Source organism: Brassica napus, chromosome A1 (genome assembly GCF_020379485.1).
Source record: "Brassica napus cultivar Da-Ae chromosome A1, Da-Ae, whole genome shotgun sequence".
NCBI classification, from domain to species: Eukaryota; Viridiplantae; Streptophyta; class Magnoliopsida; order Brassicales; family Brassicaceae; genus Brassica; species Brassica napus.
In genome coordinates this window covers 7,681,168-7,696,363 of record NC_063434.1, presented here as the reverse complement: position 1 = coordinate 7,696,363, position 15,196 = coordinate 7,681,168, and the positions used below count along the sequence as shown (strand labels likewise).

Here is a 15,196-nt window from a genome sequence, read left to right as displayed (position 1 = left end):
TTGTAGGAAAATAATAACGGTGTGGTCTGTGTAAATATTCAAACTCAAATTCGATTGTTTTTTTTGGGTCAAATTGTTGCATATTGCATTACGGTCAGGGAACTGAGAAGAGAAAGTTGAGTTGACATAACCGAAAAATTAGTTGAAAGGTTCGTTCGGTAAATTAAAAGGAAGAAGCGGAGCAAACATGTTAAGTGCATGGGAATAGCACGAGAATGGTACGTGAAATATGAAATTAAAGACATCATTTAATTTCGTTGTTGCCTTGTTGGTCCGTCTTTTAAATGTTAGTATTTATTATTGTGTCTCTGCCACTTTTCATGAAACCATGTCTCACTCACCTTCTACTCCACATGTTTCTTCTTACTATGCATTCTAAAATGTAGACCGTGTTTATCTACAAACATACACATATGTCAAAAGTGTTGATTATATTATTATATCTTGAATGTCGGTGGACCAAGGCTAATTATATGTTTGTATATATTTTTGGTTTTGCTTATGTAGTGGGAAAAAAATGTTAAATCTTTTGTCAAAAAAAAAAAAAATTATGAAAATGTATATTTAAAAACAAAAAATAATACATCTTCTATATATACGCACTATGCAGCATGTAGAAATTTATCTCATTTGAATTTATGATCATATAAAAAAATTATATATATTCTGAACAAGAGTTATGTAGGTCGACTAATTAACAGCAATACAGTGATATATTCTGTTAATTCTAATAAATGAAAATACGTAAACCTAATGACCCATATAATATGTACATAGCATATCTTCCCTAAATGGCTAAATTCAGCTTCGTACGAATACGATCACTATGTATACTTTTGGATAGATGTGTAAATCGATGAAAATGGAGGTGGAAGACAAGTAATGGTAATGAAAGTCAAATTAAAATGAGATACGGAAAATACGTTCCAAATACGGGAAAGCCAACTGAAATTTAGCAGGAATAGGTCAAAATAGCGTTGACAATTTGAGACAGTTTTTGACGAAGACAACCCTGGACCGGCGGCACATATAAAAGAAGAATCCTGGTTTGATCCGGTTCACAAGATTCCCCACATTTGGCGTTGGTTTGGTAGTTACTCTCCGAATCTAAGAATCTAGATGACACTTGGTTTAATATCAACCATTCCAGTATTCCACCAAGCTTTCTTTTTTTTTAAGCAACATACTCCACCAAGCTTATCTAAGGGGACCCAACATGTTTCGCGCCACCAAATGGACGGTCCAGATTCGATGGACCACGAGATTTGAAGCCGTTCATTTTCATATCTAAGACGCGCCATCATAGTGGGTCACATACATGGTCGTTAGTTATAAGTAGGGACCCGTTAGGAACGGCGAGGATTGCTTTCCAAGAAGTTTTTTACCTTTACTTTTTGTATAATGACCAGTTGAAAAGTTTTGAATGCATCATAATCACAAAGCTTTATCATGATATTTCTATAGTTCGTATAATTAGAAAATCGTAGAGAAGATCTCATGAAAGGTACACATTCATCTTTTGGAATAAATCTTACAAGAGCTATGGAATTTTGTGACAACCCAAATCTTTGCATGAGGGGACACCACACACATATACATGTATATCAAAAAAAATTATGTGCTGTATTGTGTGATTGCAAGCATATCCTGGCACATGACCGTCTTCAAGCCTTTTACGAAATTGGGAACGGGCACTGAGAAGTCGTGTGATTTTACTATTTTTATCTTTGAATAACGAAATATTATATATGCAACAACTTCTTAAATAATAAATATGCGGCAGACTATTTGAATACATAGTACTAGAGTGAATTGTCTATTGACAAACTTTGATAAGCTTGATTAACAAAACCATAGTATATATGTACATATATATGTGTGTAATCTAATAATTAAATAAGGTTATGTGAGTTTTCTTCGTCTTCATCACCCCTGGGATACATTTTATATGTAGCTAGAAAATTAAAAAATATATGTAGTAGAATGGAACATTGATGAGTTACATGGGTATGCATGAAAAATCACGTAAATCACATGAACATTTTCGGAAGAGGGGCCTAGCTATTGAATACTTGATAATTTTCGGATCTTCAGATACAATAGTAGATACATTCTAAATTCTCTAATAATCCGTACATATTTGAGTTGTGTGTGTAATAAATATGTGAAGCATTTCGATTCATTTTCTCCTTATAAAATACTATAATATAGTATTATATTACACTAGAAAATCAGCAACTTGCATGGTTAATTCTGAGATTGTCGGAAATACTTAATTTCTTATGAAGTTGTGTTCACATTTTATATATATGATTATTTAAAATAGTGTCTGAGAAGTGTAGCCTCTGAAGCACTCTAACAGGCAGAAGAAAAAAGGATATTTAGCGAAAGCGACACGACTTTGCTCTTTCTCGAGTAGTTGCGGGCCTTGCGGCTCTAGAGCCTACGTGCCAGTTCTTTTTCCTGCACTACTGTATTTCCAGTCTTTTTCTTATTTTCAGATTTTAGTTTAAATTTGCTTTATCAATTACATATGATGTTATTTGTGATTCATCAGATATCTCGATTCAAATTGTTAACCTAGATTATGATTGTACTTATATAGATATAACAGGTTTTAATAGGTCCCCAATCATTTCAAGAAAAAAAAAACTGAATGGGCAGGACCAACATTCGTCTACGTACAACACCCGATCATTGATTCCTAGGAAATTTAGGACCATGAGACGATGACATTAATCAAAAGAACATCCATTGTAATTACATATACCAAGTAACTAAAAATGTAACAAAAACAGCATCAATTACATTAAACAAGCTAATCAGCAGTGCATCGAACAAAGTGAATCCTGATTAATCAACGTCAACATTTCTTCAAGAATTACGCCAGGAGAAGATCCTGGTTCTACAAGCTCCATCAGCTCTTAAATAAGATTATATGGTGGACCAAACGCAGCTGAACAGATATTGACGTAGACTGGTGGTACATGCGTAGACCAAAACCAAACTTGCTAAACTCGTCGAATTTATTTGCAGTTCATGATTAATTTGAAATCGTTGATCAACTCATGACCAGATCGGACAAGACCAAGGCTATCCAACATCCTAATTTCTCAAGATAACAATGTTACGTACAACGCATGAATAGAATAACTATTATGAAGGAGATGGAAAAGAGGTAAATGATGTGAAAATAGGATACACAATTGAAAGAGTAACTCTCGACCAAATTCGACAATGTTGGCTTTTGAAACGTAAATGTTGGCCTTTGCGTTTAGGTTTGTATCAAAATAGATTTCAATATTTATCGAATTTATTTAAATATCAATATATATTTATTTGATCTTTGCTTGCATAACAATACAACCATATGCAAATGAAAATGAAAATGTGTTAAAAGAGTGCGAATGAAGCGTTATAGACAATCAACTACCCCAACTGTTTTATCTCATTTAAACCTCATGAGTTTCTAGGATTTTGATTTTGTGTTGTTGTGAATAAACTGCCAAAACACAGCTTCTATGATGTGCCACATCTTAAATCAACTTAGATTCTGTCTTCCTACTGTATCTAGTCTCTACCTGGCATTTCACAATATTTGTATTTTTGACTCTCCTATATATTCGTTTATAGTATTAGCCTGTAACCGTGTGGAATAGCTAAAATCATTAGCCTTTTATGATTAATTAGCCAGTTTAGAGAACAGAAGGCTTTTCAATTGTTCCCATCACGTGAGTTCACACGTGCCTCACCAACAACTTCAAATCTAAAAGCGAAAATGAAAGAATTTTCAGTCGACCAAAAAATTTAAAAGGTGATAAAGAGAGCCAGAGCACGTGGAGCAAAGAAACTCGACACCAAATACCGTTAACAAACGGACTTATTTAAACTTAAACGTTACTATTTATTTAATAATAAGACCATTAACTACAGCATTAGTACATTTGATTTATACTCTTATATAACGACAAAAAGAGAACAGAAAGCTAAAAGATTTTCAAATAACGAACATACAAAACTTCGCGAGTCCGTTTAGTAACGGCCGGGTAAACTATTTATTTTTATTAAACAGTCAAAAGAGGATCCGACCCGAATAGATCCCCAATATCTTGAAAATGGTCATCCACGTGCCAGTCGGATAACCCGGATCCGAAATCAAACCCGAAGTTCATATCCGTACACGTGTCAGCGAAGAGATCTTCTCCGAATAAGTCGCCGCCGAGGTAGTCGGGAACGACGGAGCTCCGGAAATCGAACAAGTCCTCGTCGGTGAACAACGGCGCCGAGAAATCGGAGAAAGTCTCTGACGCCGTCGTCGTGGAAGGCTCTTCCTTGACGATAACCGCCGCGGTTGGAGTAGAACTGTCGACGGCGAACGGTGATCGGAGAACGGACACCGGAGAGCAGAGGCCGTCGCTGCAAGTGGAGGAGGAAGCGACGTCGTCTTTGATTTTTCTCTTCCTCTTAACCGGCGACGGTGGTGGAGAAGAAGATTTAATCTCCGTCGTCGGGAAGTTAGTGAGGGCGTCGGGGCCACGGAGCTGAATCGCGGCGCTGTCGTAAACCAAGGCGGCTTCCTCCGCCGTGTTGAAAGTTCCGAGCCAGAGGCGTACGCGTCGAAGCGGGTCTCTTATCTCCGCCGCCCATTTTCCCCACGGACGCTGTCTTACTCCCCGGTATTTCTTCTCCGTCGTCTTCGAAACTTCCGGCGGAGAAGGAGTCTCCGACTTGACTACAACCGCTCTCTTCCTTCTCTTCTTGGATTCGATTTGACTGCTACAGCCACTAGCGCCTGTATCGAGAACGACTTCGTTTACGAACTTTTTGATACGACGGCGTTTAGAGGTGAGTCGTTGTTCTTCTTCGTCGCTGGAGGAATCTGTTGCGTCTGGGTCAGCGACAGAGATACGGAGAATCCTTGGTTGGTGGTTGTTGGTTAACTCCGGTACGGTGTTGGTTTTGTGCTCTGCGAATTTGATTTTCGGGAGAACGAGTTGCTTCTCTGTCTCCATTGTTATCTCTCTCTCTCCGTTACTTAGACTGTGACTGTGTGTGTTTATATCGAAGAAAGCATGTGAAAGCAAAAAGGAAAGAGACAAAGAATAAAGATGGATTTTTTTGATAAAGGAAGAAACTTGAGCAACAAGAGAGATAAGAGTGTGATGCTTCTCTGCGCAAAAGTTTTATCAAAGGACGAGTTTTTTTTTTCTTTTTATGGAAAGTCACAAAGCAAAGGCACAGAAAACTGCGAGAGATAAACCTTGTTAATAGAAACAAAGAGAGGAGGGTGGGGGGAAGAAAGCAAAGATTTTCTTGGAAAGTTGAAGAAAGGAGAAAGGGAAGAAAAAAAAGAGCTTTTTGTTATATTCTTATGGAATCAACACAAACCCACCGTTTGGTTATCGAGAGATGAGAGAAGAAATAAAGAGGAAGATGCTCCTTTTCTAGGAAATATTCTTGGAAATTTTTAGTGTGCAGAGTGTTTAGAAAGAGTGACACGAGGAAGAAGATGGGAGATTTAAAAGCGGCAGAGCACATGTAAGTAGATAGAGAAAGAGACTATTTTATAGGATCTTGAAACGGCTGATATAGTGTTTACTCCGGTTCTTTTCTTTTTGTTATTCATTATTTAAAAATTTTGGTATAATTGTAAAATAAAGTTTCTCCAAATAATCGCACAACAAAATCTATAAAAATATTTTTTTGTAGATACTTTTTGGATTTTTAAGGTGTCATACACAGTGCAAAAGAAAGAATGAATGCCTTAAATTTATGCTATATTCCCTCTGTTTTTAAAAGATGCATATTCTAGACTTTTCACATATATTAAGAAAACTCATTAAATATGCATTGTTTTTTGTAAATAACAATTTTCCATAACTTTTAGCCAATAAAAATTCAATAAACACCATTAATTTTTTTGAAACTTACAATTTTTCATAAAATCATACATTGAAAAGGTAAAAAATATATCTTTTTGAAACAAATTTTTTTTCCAGAACATGCATCTTTTAGGAACGGAGGGAGTATGATTTATAACTGTTGGGTTAAATAGCAATGTCAAATGAACAAAAGACATTTGTCAAAACTATACTTGCTAAAAATAAAACGTACATTTAACTGAAAATAGAAACATAGAGGGGAAAATATAATAGCTGACGTGTGTCGTCGACAACAACAAATTAACACTTTGTAACGCAAATACAATCATTTTAGAATTTGGTAAAGCTTTTTTTTTCAAAACGTCTACTTACTGCATTTGGTAAAAATAACGTTGTTTTGACCCAGCAAATTACAAGATATTTATGTTTTATTAAGTAGCCCATTAATTTCATTTTGAATATTCAACCAACAAATGATTAACGTGAGTAAAGAGTTAAAACTGGAAATTTAGTACTATTATTTCAAAAACAAAACAATAATTTTACATCAATATCGGAGCTAAATCAACAGGTAATTAGAAAGAAAATCTAGAATTTAATAATTTAAATAGTTTTGACAATTATCTCCGGCGAAAAGAGGGCGGCAATACCAGCATAAGTCAAATGAATGAGATATCGACACGTGTTTCTATAAAATCTGGTCAATCCAACGGCTGGGACGTGCCTTTGGGAGCTGACAAAGAGAAAAAAACATGTCATAGTATCATCCTAATAAATTAATTGTGGCAATTATATAAATTGATCTCGTAATTAGAGATTCAGGTCACGTGATACCGGAGACACGGCCAGTCCTACTTTTGACCAGAACACTTTAATTACTAACTAATGGCAGGTGATTAAGTCTTTAATCTAAAACCTCCGTACGAAGCTCTCTTCCCGTATTTACCATTACCACAGGGGTGTTTTGGTCATTATCACCGCCCAAGTTGCTTGTAAAAATCGAAAAACCGTTACGGCTAGTTCTTTACTGTTTTAACGTTTACCCAGTCCCTGTTATTACAGCTGGTGGCTAACGTGGCAGACAGCAACCTAGGACGTTGCGCCAAAGAAAAATGTACAGTAAGTTTTGGAATCACTGTATTAGTAGGTTTTAGTTTTTACGAATCATCATGATACTTACCTAAACAATGATGTTTCAATGGTATTGTTATAATTATTATACTCTAGTTATATAAATGTGTAAAAGATATTGGAAGCCCATGCTATATTGCCAAAGAAAGCAGCTAAGTTTTCATTGCAGGGTATGTGAACCATGAACCAGTTTGGTGGTCTTGTCTTTCCCTTTGCTTATTTTATTTGCGTCTGCTATGCTATACAGTTTCTGTCCAACATCTCTGATATACATAATGTCCAATATCATATATGAGTATATGACCGTATGTTCATATACTTTAATTATTTGGCTATTTGAAGTATTTTATATGTTATTTAAAATATGTATAGATTTAAAACGTCATTCAATCATTCATATATAGCGTAATAAAAATAGTTGTACTTTTAATGAACGTGGGTGATTAAAATTCTCAGACCTATATATTTTAAACATTATTTTAAAATGAGTAGAAACGTAAATAGACTACTGTATATCACTAAACCGGTCAAATCTGGGAATCATCCACTAGATGGTCTAGATGGGCAAATCAACTTCAAGCTATGTAATTATTCAGGAACCCCATAAAGGTAAAAGACACTAGTTTGTAATTGTACATGTGATTAGGAGAGGCAAAAGACTATAATAAATTTTCATTTGTCGACAGATCAAATTTCGTTTATGGAAATTATAGTACTAAAATAAATACTTCTTTTTGGGTCAAAACTAAAATAAATACTAGGATGATGAAAATGAGCTGGTCCACATCATTACACAATCATAAGTGTTTGTGTCAACGATAACTCCATAGAAATTCGATATCGCAATGTACAATGTACACATTTTACGTGAAAATCGGAAGTATTTGTTTTTTATACTGGACAAGCAAAAATATAGCGGGAGACCATTTTGGATGAAAAGTTGTCTTACATGATATATTGAAAAACGAACGGCAAACAAAATAAAAAGTTACAAATAACATTCTGTAAACCAAAATTATACGTAAAATAGAACTTTCTATAGTTTAGTTTAAACAATTTGCTACTTTTATTGAATTCAAAAACACAATATAAAAAATCATAAAATGTTACTAGGGAGCAACTGTAAATAAAGGAATGGTTATGTAAAAGGATAACCTATAACAAAAAGAAGAAACAACTCAAGTTTATAAAAACTATTAACTAATGTCAGGTAACTTTATGATGATTTTTTATAATGCACAACTCTATGTTCCAGTTTACCCTGTGTTTGGTTAGAACCAAGTTGGAATAACTTAACAAGATTGAACATAACAAGATGATACAACGGGTTCGTTAAATAAATATGTTCCACATACTTCTCTCGACAACATCACTTTACTTATTTTTCACCATAAGTAGTATAAACGTGTATATATGAAACGGATGATGTTGTTGAGCTGAGTTATAATAGCTTATGGCCTTAAGATCTCTCACCGAATATGAATGAAAGTTAGAATCTGAAGCCAAAGAAAACATAGACCGTACGGACATATTTGTCCAAGAATACACCGATCTGAGAATACAAGAACACTCGTTGGACCGACGATGGCACACTGAGCCCCATTGTGGGAGTGGGAGCCACCTTTCATCTACTCTCTCCGTTAGTCCGCTAACGGCGCCGGTTATCTCTGTTCGAGGCCTTTTCTTCTATTCGGTCCACTTGGTCACTTCCTCCCCTCATGTGACGGCTGACGTCCTATTCTCAGTTTCCTTTTTGTTTTTATTTTTGTTTTCTCCTTAGTTTTTGTTTTTTTAAAGGACCATCTCTAAAATTAAAACCCATGAACTTTGACAGAGGAAAAAATGGGAAACTAGGACTCTCACTTAAAGCACTTCTAGAGTAAAAAAATTAGATAGAAAACTTTTTACTCCTTACTCTACAACTTTGCCAATCAAGTAAAAAAATTATTTAAATCTTTTCTTCTAGTTACTATTCAGATATTCAGATATAATAAAATCTACACACAACTTTACCTTTCGTATATAAGAGTAAACATATTTACTCCAAATTTATTTCTTTCCCGCTTTTATTTTTTTACCTTTTTCGTCTATTTATTTTTTCCCATTTATTCTAAAACATCTGATCACACTCTAGATATAGCAGATAGAAAAGAGAAAACAATAAAAACAATAAACTTTCTTTACTTTTTACTCCTTCTGTTTTTAAAAAGATGTATTCCCTCAGTTTTTTAATATAAGTCGTTTAGAGAAACTTTTTTGTTCCAAATTATATGTCGTTTTCAGTTTTCTATGTAAAATTTATTAATAATTAATATTGTATGGCCAATGGTAATATATCTTTTATTTTTCTATTGGTTGAATTATGGTTAGGTAAATAATTAATGATGTTTTTGTTTAGAAAATATAAGAAATTAATGGTTTTCTTAATATACGTGTATAGTTGTAAAACGACTTATATAAAAAAACGGAGGGAACATATTCTAGACTTTTCACATATATTAAGAAAACTCATTAAATATCCATTGTTTTTTGTGAATAACAATTTTTCATAATTTTTAGCCAATATAAATTCAATAAACACCATTAATTTTTTTTTAAACTTACAATTTTTCATAAAATCATACATTGAAAAAGTAAAAAATGTATCTTTTTGAAACAATTTTTTTTCAGATCATACATCTTTTAGGAACGGATGGAGTATTGTTTACGAGAAACGATTTTATTCCACATAAATGTAGATGAATTTAGCGAGATACATATTTAACTTTTTATTTTTAATTTATTTTCACTCACTTACTTTCAATTCAGCTATATTCTACCAGTCTCATCCTATAATAAGAAATATTTAGTTTTTCGGAAAAAAATGCAAAACAATATCTAAAGAGAATAAAGTCATACTTTGGGACAGAAAAAGTTTCGGTGATCAATGCAAAATAACATGAATAGCAGGGTAGTTTGTGAGTTGTGGTGTTAAGTATTATACTTTTTCAAATTTTTGAAATTAAATCACACTGAAATAATATAGTTTTGATATTAAAATGATTTTATGGGCTGGAGTTGCCCTAAACAAGTGATTGTTGAAATTGTTTTCCACAAATTTAATTAAGAGTTAAAAAAAATATTTAATTAAGCGTTTATGTATTATTGATATGTAAAATATGAAAAGAAATAAAGGTCTCAATAATACCCAGTTATCCTTCTTAAAGGTACGCTGTGTACCTCTGGAAAGTGCGTCAACGACGCTGGTGATGAACATATTAAGGTTAGCTTAACTTGAATTATTCGAGAAAAGGAGCTCACAATCATACGTTTTTGTGTTGTTTAATGAGTTAGGTTATGGCAAAATACATATTTAAAGATTGACTTTTTGAAAAAATCTATTTGGATTGATATTATCTATTCTATTAAAAAGGAATCAGTTTTGATAAATCTACTTATAAAGGTTGTTTGGACCCTTTTCTTTTATTATGTTTTGGTCTAATCCTATTTATTATAACAAACCTTATCGACCGAAAGGACATCAACATTTATTATAACAGCATGTGAGTTTATTTATCGGACATGTAAAGAATATTTTTAGAATATGCCATCGTATGGTCCTGGACAAATCGTTATATTTAATTAAATGAGATTATTATCTTACCGAAAACGCCATCGTATATCTTATATAAGCAATAATATAGCTTTATAATAACTACAGATTAAATCCCTTTCATATATTTGCTTTTATATTTTTATATTTTGATAGTTAATATATATAGATATATATATATATATATATAGTTGTGTGAAACAATCTTTCCAATACCAACAGATATATTTACACTTCATAATTCCTACACTATTAAACAAACAAACATCATTTTTAAAAACATTTCAACAAAATTTCAAAAACGCAGATGCTTGATCACATCAATATAAATCATGATGACTCTAATCTTAAAAAAATTATATGAAGACAAAATAAAAATTAATTTAAACTTTTATTTTTGCCAGAAAAAAATCCGCGCTTTCTAAGGGCGGATCAAAATCTAGTTATTATATAAAAATATATACGGCTTGCAGATACTTAAAACGGACTATCAATATATAGTCTATGCAAGTGTGTCGATCGTATATAGGCAAAATATTAATATTGATATATTCTTAGTCACAGTTTTCTTTCAAAAAAAAATCAATAATCATATCAGGCCACATAGTTATCAAGTTAAAAAAAGTTTCTGCGATTGTAGATCATGTCATCTCTCTGAGAACTCCTACACTTGGATGCTAACGCATTTCGATCCTACTCAAGGCCCGGAAGACGTAGAATTTCGTACTGACTAAATGACTAGTGAGTAGTAAATGTTGACAAAAAAATAAAATGACTAGTGAGTAGTGACTCATTCATGTAAGCTACAGATACGAGCGTCAAACGTTAAATATATGATTTTGTATTGGTGTGTTATCAAAATATGGACGTTATTACCTTATATTTATCTAATCAAATGTTAAGATAAAAACTTATACTAATCTTTTATCGGAATGTGAAATATATATAGGTTAGAGAAGAGACATAATTTTTACATTTTTGTTTTGGTCAAGAGACAAGTTATTTTAAATTGCAAATATTTTAAGTGAAGTGGAGGTGGGGTGGGCGGTGAGCTAGCAAGTGATTGTCACACTTTGTCATGTAGCGAAGACAAATCTCAATAAATATTACCATGTTCAGTTAATAAGCTACTACTAATTAAATGTAATTAGGGAACCCTCAAATTATGGCCGAGTCACGAATTCCTTTCCACACTTCCTCACGACCCTATTGCCGGCCAATTATATATGTACGTCAAGCCCTTTTTGGTTTGTTAAATACAACCATGTTGGGTTTGCAAATGCATTGCATAATAAAATTAGATTGGCTAATCTCACTATTAATTAAATTTATTAGGTTAAACAACGTTTAAAAACCGTGCTTGTCGCGAAACCGTTGTCCGCAATCAAGTTTTCTTATGATAAAAATATCTGAGAACCAGTTCACTGCTATGACTATTAAAGATGTAGACATGGGTCGTAATGGTTCATATAAATAATTGTAAACTTTATATACATGATTTTTTATGTCATTGTTTAATTTGTGGAAAAACTTCGACAAACTACACATATTCCCATGAGATAGTAATGTTATAAGTTTTGTTATTCCCTTATATTCGGTGTCATGAATGCAGAGTTTGAACCGTAACGTTCGGTTCCATATAAAATACTTTATATACTTCATGAGAGAATTCATCAATCTTATAGATTGTATGAATATTGAATTCATTATATACCATTTGCTAGGATGTTGTTTCATTAGAAATGTTGAATACAACTACATTATTTGTAATATGTATAATTATCCATGTGGAAATAAAAATATTTATCCATAAAGAATATTAATACTAGGAAGACAAAAAAAAATTCGTTGGATATAGTGTTTCTTAGATTTCCATAGTACGGCAACAGTAAGAATGATCTACATGTTACAAAAGGTTTTGAGAAACCAAGTAGAATGTAAGATTCATTCTGAAAAAACATAAAATGACAAAAAGAAATACGAAAGGTATACTTTATAACCATTCTAATTTTTTTTGGGAGCAAATATAACCATTCTAATTAAGTTTTTTTTCTCAAAGGAGAGCAGAAGAAAGAACTAAAGTGAATGTACAGTGTATATAGTTCATTTGCCTGACCCCGTATTTTAAGGGACAACAGGCAGCTAAATTTAAATATAAGTTTGGCTACATTAGTCGGGGAAAAAAATCAAAAACTTTTTGGAGCTAGAAAACTCATAGCACAGGGATGATAGACTAAAAAGCTTTTCAGTTTTACCAGGAAACCTGGAACCATTGGTCTGTAATCGTTGTTTTGGAACAGGCATGAAATTGACCTTTTACTATCACTAGTATTTTGTAATTACATATCAACAAATGAAAGTTGTTTATTTATTGCCGAAATTTAAATTCAATAATCAACTCCGTTTGTGTAACTTGTCAACACAAATCCAAATAAAGGTTTGACTCTGACTTGAGAAAAGGCAGAGAGTAACATATGAGTAAGTGGATGTTGACTGTTATGTCTATTCTCATTGTATTTCTTCAAATAAATGGAGGGACGAAAGAAAAATAACCTAAGCAGACAAATAAGCAAATAATAGATTAAAACATCACAAGAATTGAGGAAATAAACAACTGATATACAATTCGAAACTTATATTCAACTAGTTTTCACGTATGTCATTTAAACATTCGGATTCGCCATTCATATCGCATGCTGCGTTGGTCAGCATATAAAGTTCCATGTTCGTTCAAAACAAGTAGCATTCAGTCTAGTAGTCTTCTGTAAGATGTAAGATTACTTAAGTGAGATTATGTTGTCTAATTAACTTTCACCACTGTCCAAAAAAGCTGACATTTTAACAGTGGAGTAAACAAAGAACATGTTGATCCAACGATTTTGTGGGGACGTGGGGATTTATATAAAATTGACATATACATACATACATTTGAAATTTATTTATTTTGTTTTTGCATTCTAAGTTTATAATTTCGCAACTTGGAAAGAAGAAGAGCCCTATTGCAGTATTTGAGCAAAAGACACGTCGTTTTCTGGAATTAGACAAATCATATTCACGTTGTAACTTGCCTTATCTGTCCCCTTCCTATTGTAATCTCTGCCACCTACCTGTTCCTCCTCCAAAACACAATCACGACAAAACAATGTTTCAATTTTGGCTGACTCAGAAAAATGCTATTTCAGCAAAGTAGCAAGTATCGAGATACAAATAATTACTTTGTTATTGGATTTAGAAATAAAATAAAAATAATTAGTCTAAAACCCATTCTAGTGACCATATTAGCCTGGTTTGTTCAGTCATTGCAATCTCCCATTGTGAATTGTGATATTCTAATGCGATTGCAAATCATAATAACTTGTTATTCACAGCTAAAAAAATTAACGAATATATTTTAAATTTCTACGATTCCATGACTAAATTGGAAGATACTAACTCGGAGGTTTTCTTTCATTCATTCCTTAGAACTGGTCTTTGGTTCTCAAAACCGGGTTTGAGGCAATTTCATTCAGTTGTTCGGGTTGTTCTGCATCTCTTGGTGTTCTCGGTGAGTCCTCTTCCTTGGAATTAACACAACTCAGCACCACAATGTCGTTGATTTCTTTGGTGGTGTTGCTCCTTTTCTTTTCTTGTGCAGGTTGCAGAGCTTCTTAGGCAACTGTCCTACCGGCTACCGCTATCCCAGACCGTCTTTGGTTCATTGCTGGTGGAGGTGTTGCCGCGTTGGAGGCGAGTGTATAGTTGGATTCTTCGCATGCACTTCGATTTGTGTCTCTCAACCTTTCTCTCCTCTATTTCATCTTGCCTTCAATAATGCTAATGGTTACAAACTTAAACGAGCTCATCAAGAACTAGATACTCTAGAGATGTCACGGGAAAATTTTGGCATCGAGTAAACGAGGTGAATTTCTCATTTTCGTGGCTACTGTCAAAGGATTGTAGTTGATACTCAAGGATACTAAATTCGGTCTAATGGTACGCACTGAGCATATGAGTCGAGCAAAGTTAGATAGGAAATAGTTGGAAATGTGCAATTTTGTGTAAGTCTGTTTGTAATCAGATCTTTATCCATGTTTTCAGGTTCAATGAATCTACATTATTTTATTTTAAAAAAATGGACGATGCTGCAGTTGGCAAACGAACAACATATAGGGTCCGATTGGTACTTAGGTTTTAGAAGTTTTGTGGTTATGTAAAACCATTAAAACCAAAATTTTGCCAATCACTTGCTGAAGGCTTTAGAAATTTCTAAAGTCTCAAAAGCCACTCTGAAAAAAAAATTTGTTCACATTTTCCTAAACCCACTTTTTAAAGCTTTAAAGACGTGTGCGTAATATTTTTTCCAAGCAAATAAAAAATAACAAGCAAAAATAATTGGAAAACTGATTTGAATTAGGTAGTTAATTTTTTGTTACCAAAAAAGGTCATAACCTACTATTATTATTTAAATTTTAATTTGTTAAAGATTTAAATTCATTATATACATAACTGAATATCATTAATTACTGGTTCAAATCAAAAACAAAATAATCAAATATTATTTTTATAAATTTTAATATTAATCAAATTCAAATAAGAAATAAAATCATTGTTA

At 32.9% G+C, this 15,196-nt stretch overlaps 1 protein-coding gene across 1 annotated transcript; it reads right to left on the bottom strand.

Annotated features, from left to right (window-relative positions):
* Positions 1 to 3,880: 3,880 nt before the first annotated feature.
* LOC106375986 (ethylene-responsive transcription factor CRF2) lies at positions 3,881 to 5,557 on the bottom strand. Its single transcript, XM_048741301.1, has one exon. The coding sequence runs from the start codon at positions 5,010 to 5,012 to the stop codon at positions 4,065 to 4,067; it is 948 nt and encodes a 315-aa protein (XP_048597258.1). The 5' UTR covers positions 5,013 to 5,557; the 3' UTR covers positions 3,881 to 4,064.
* Positions 5,558 to 15,196: the final 9,639 nt, after the last annotated feature.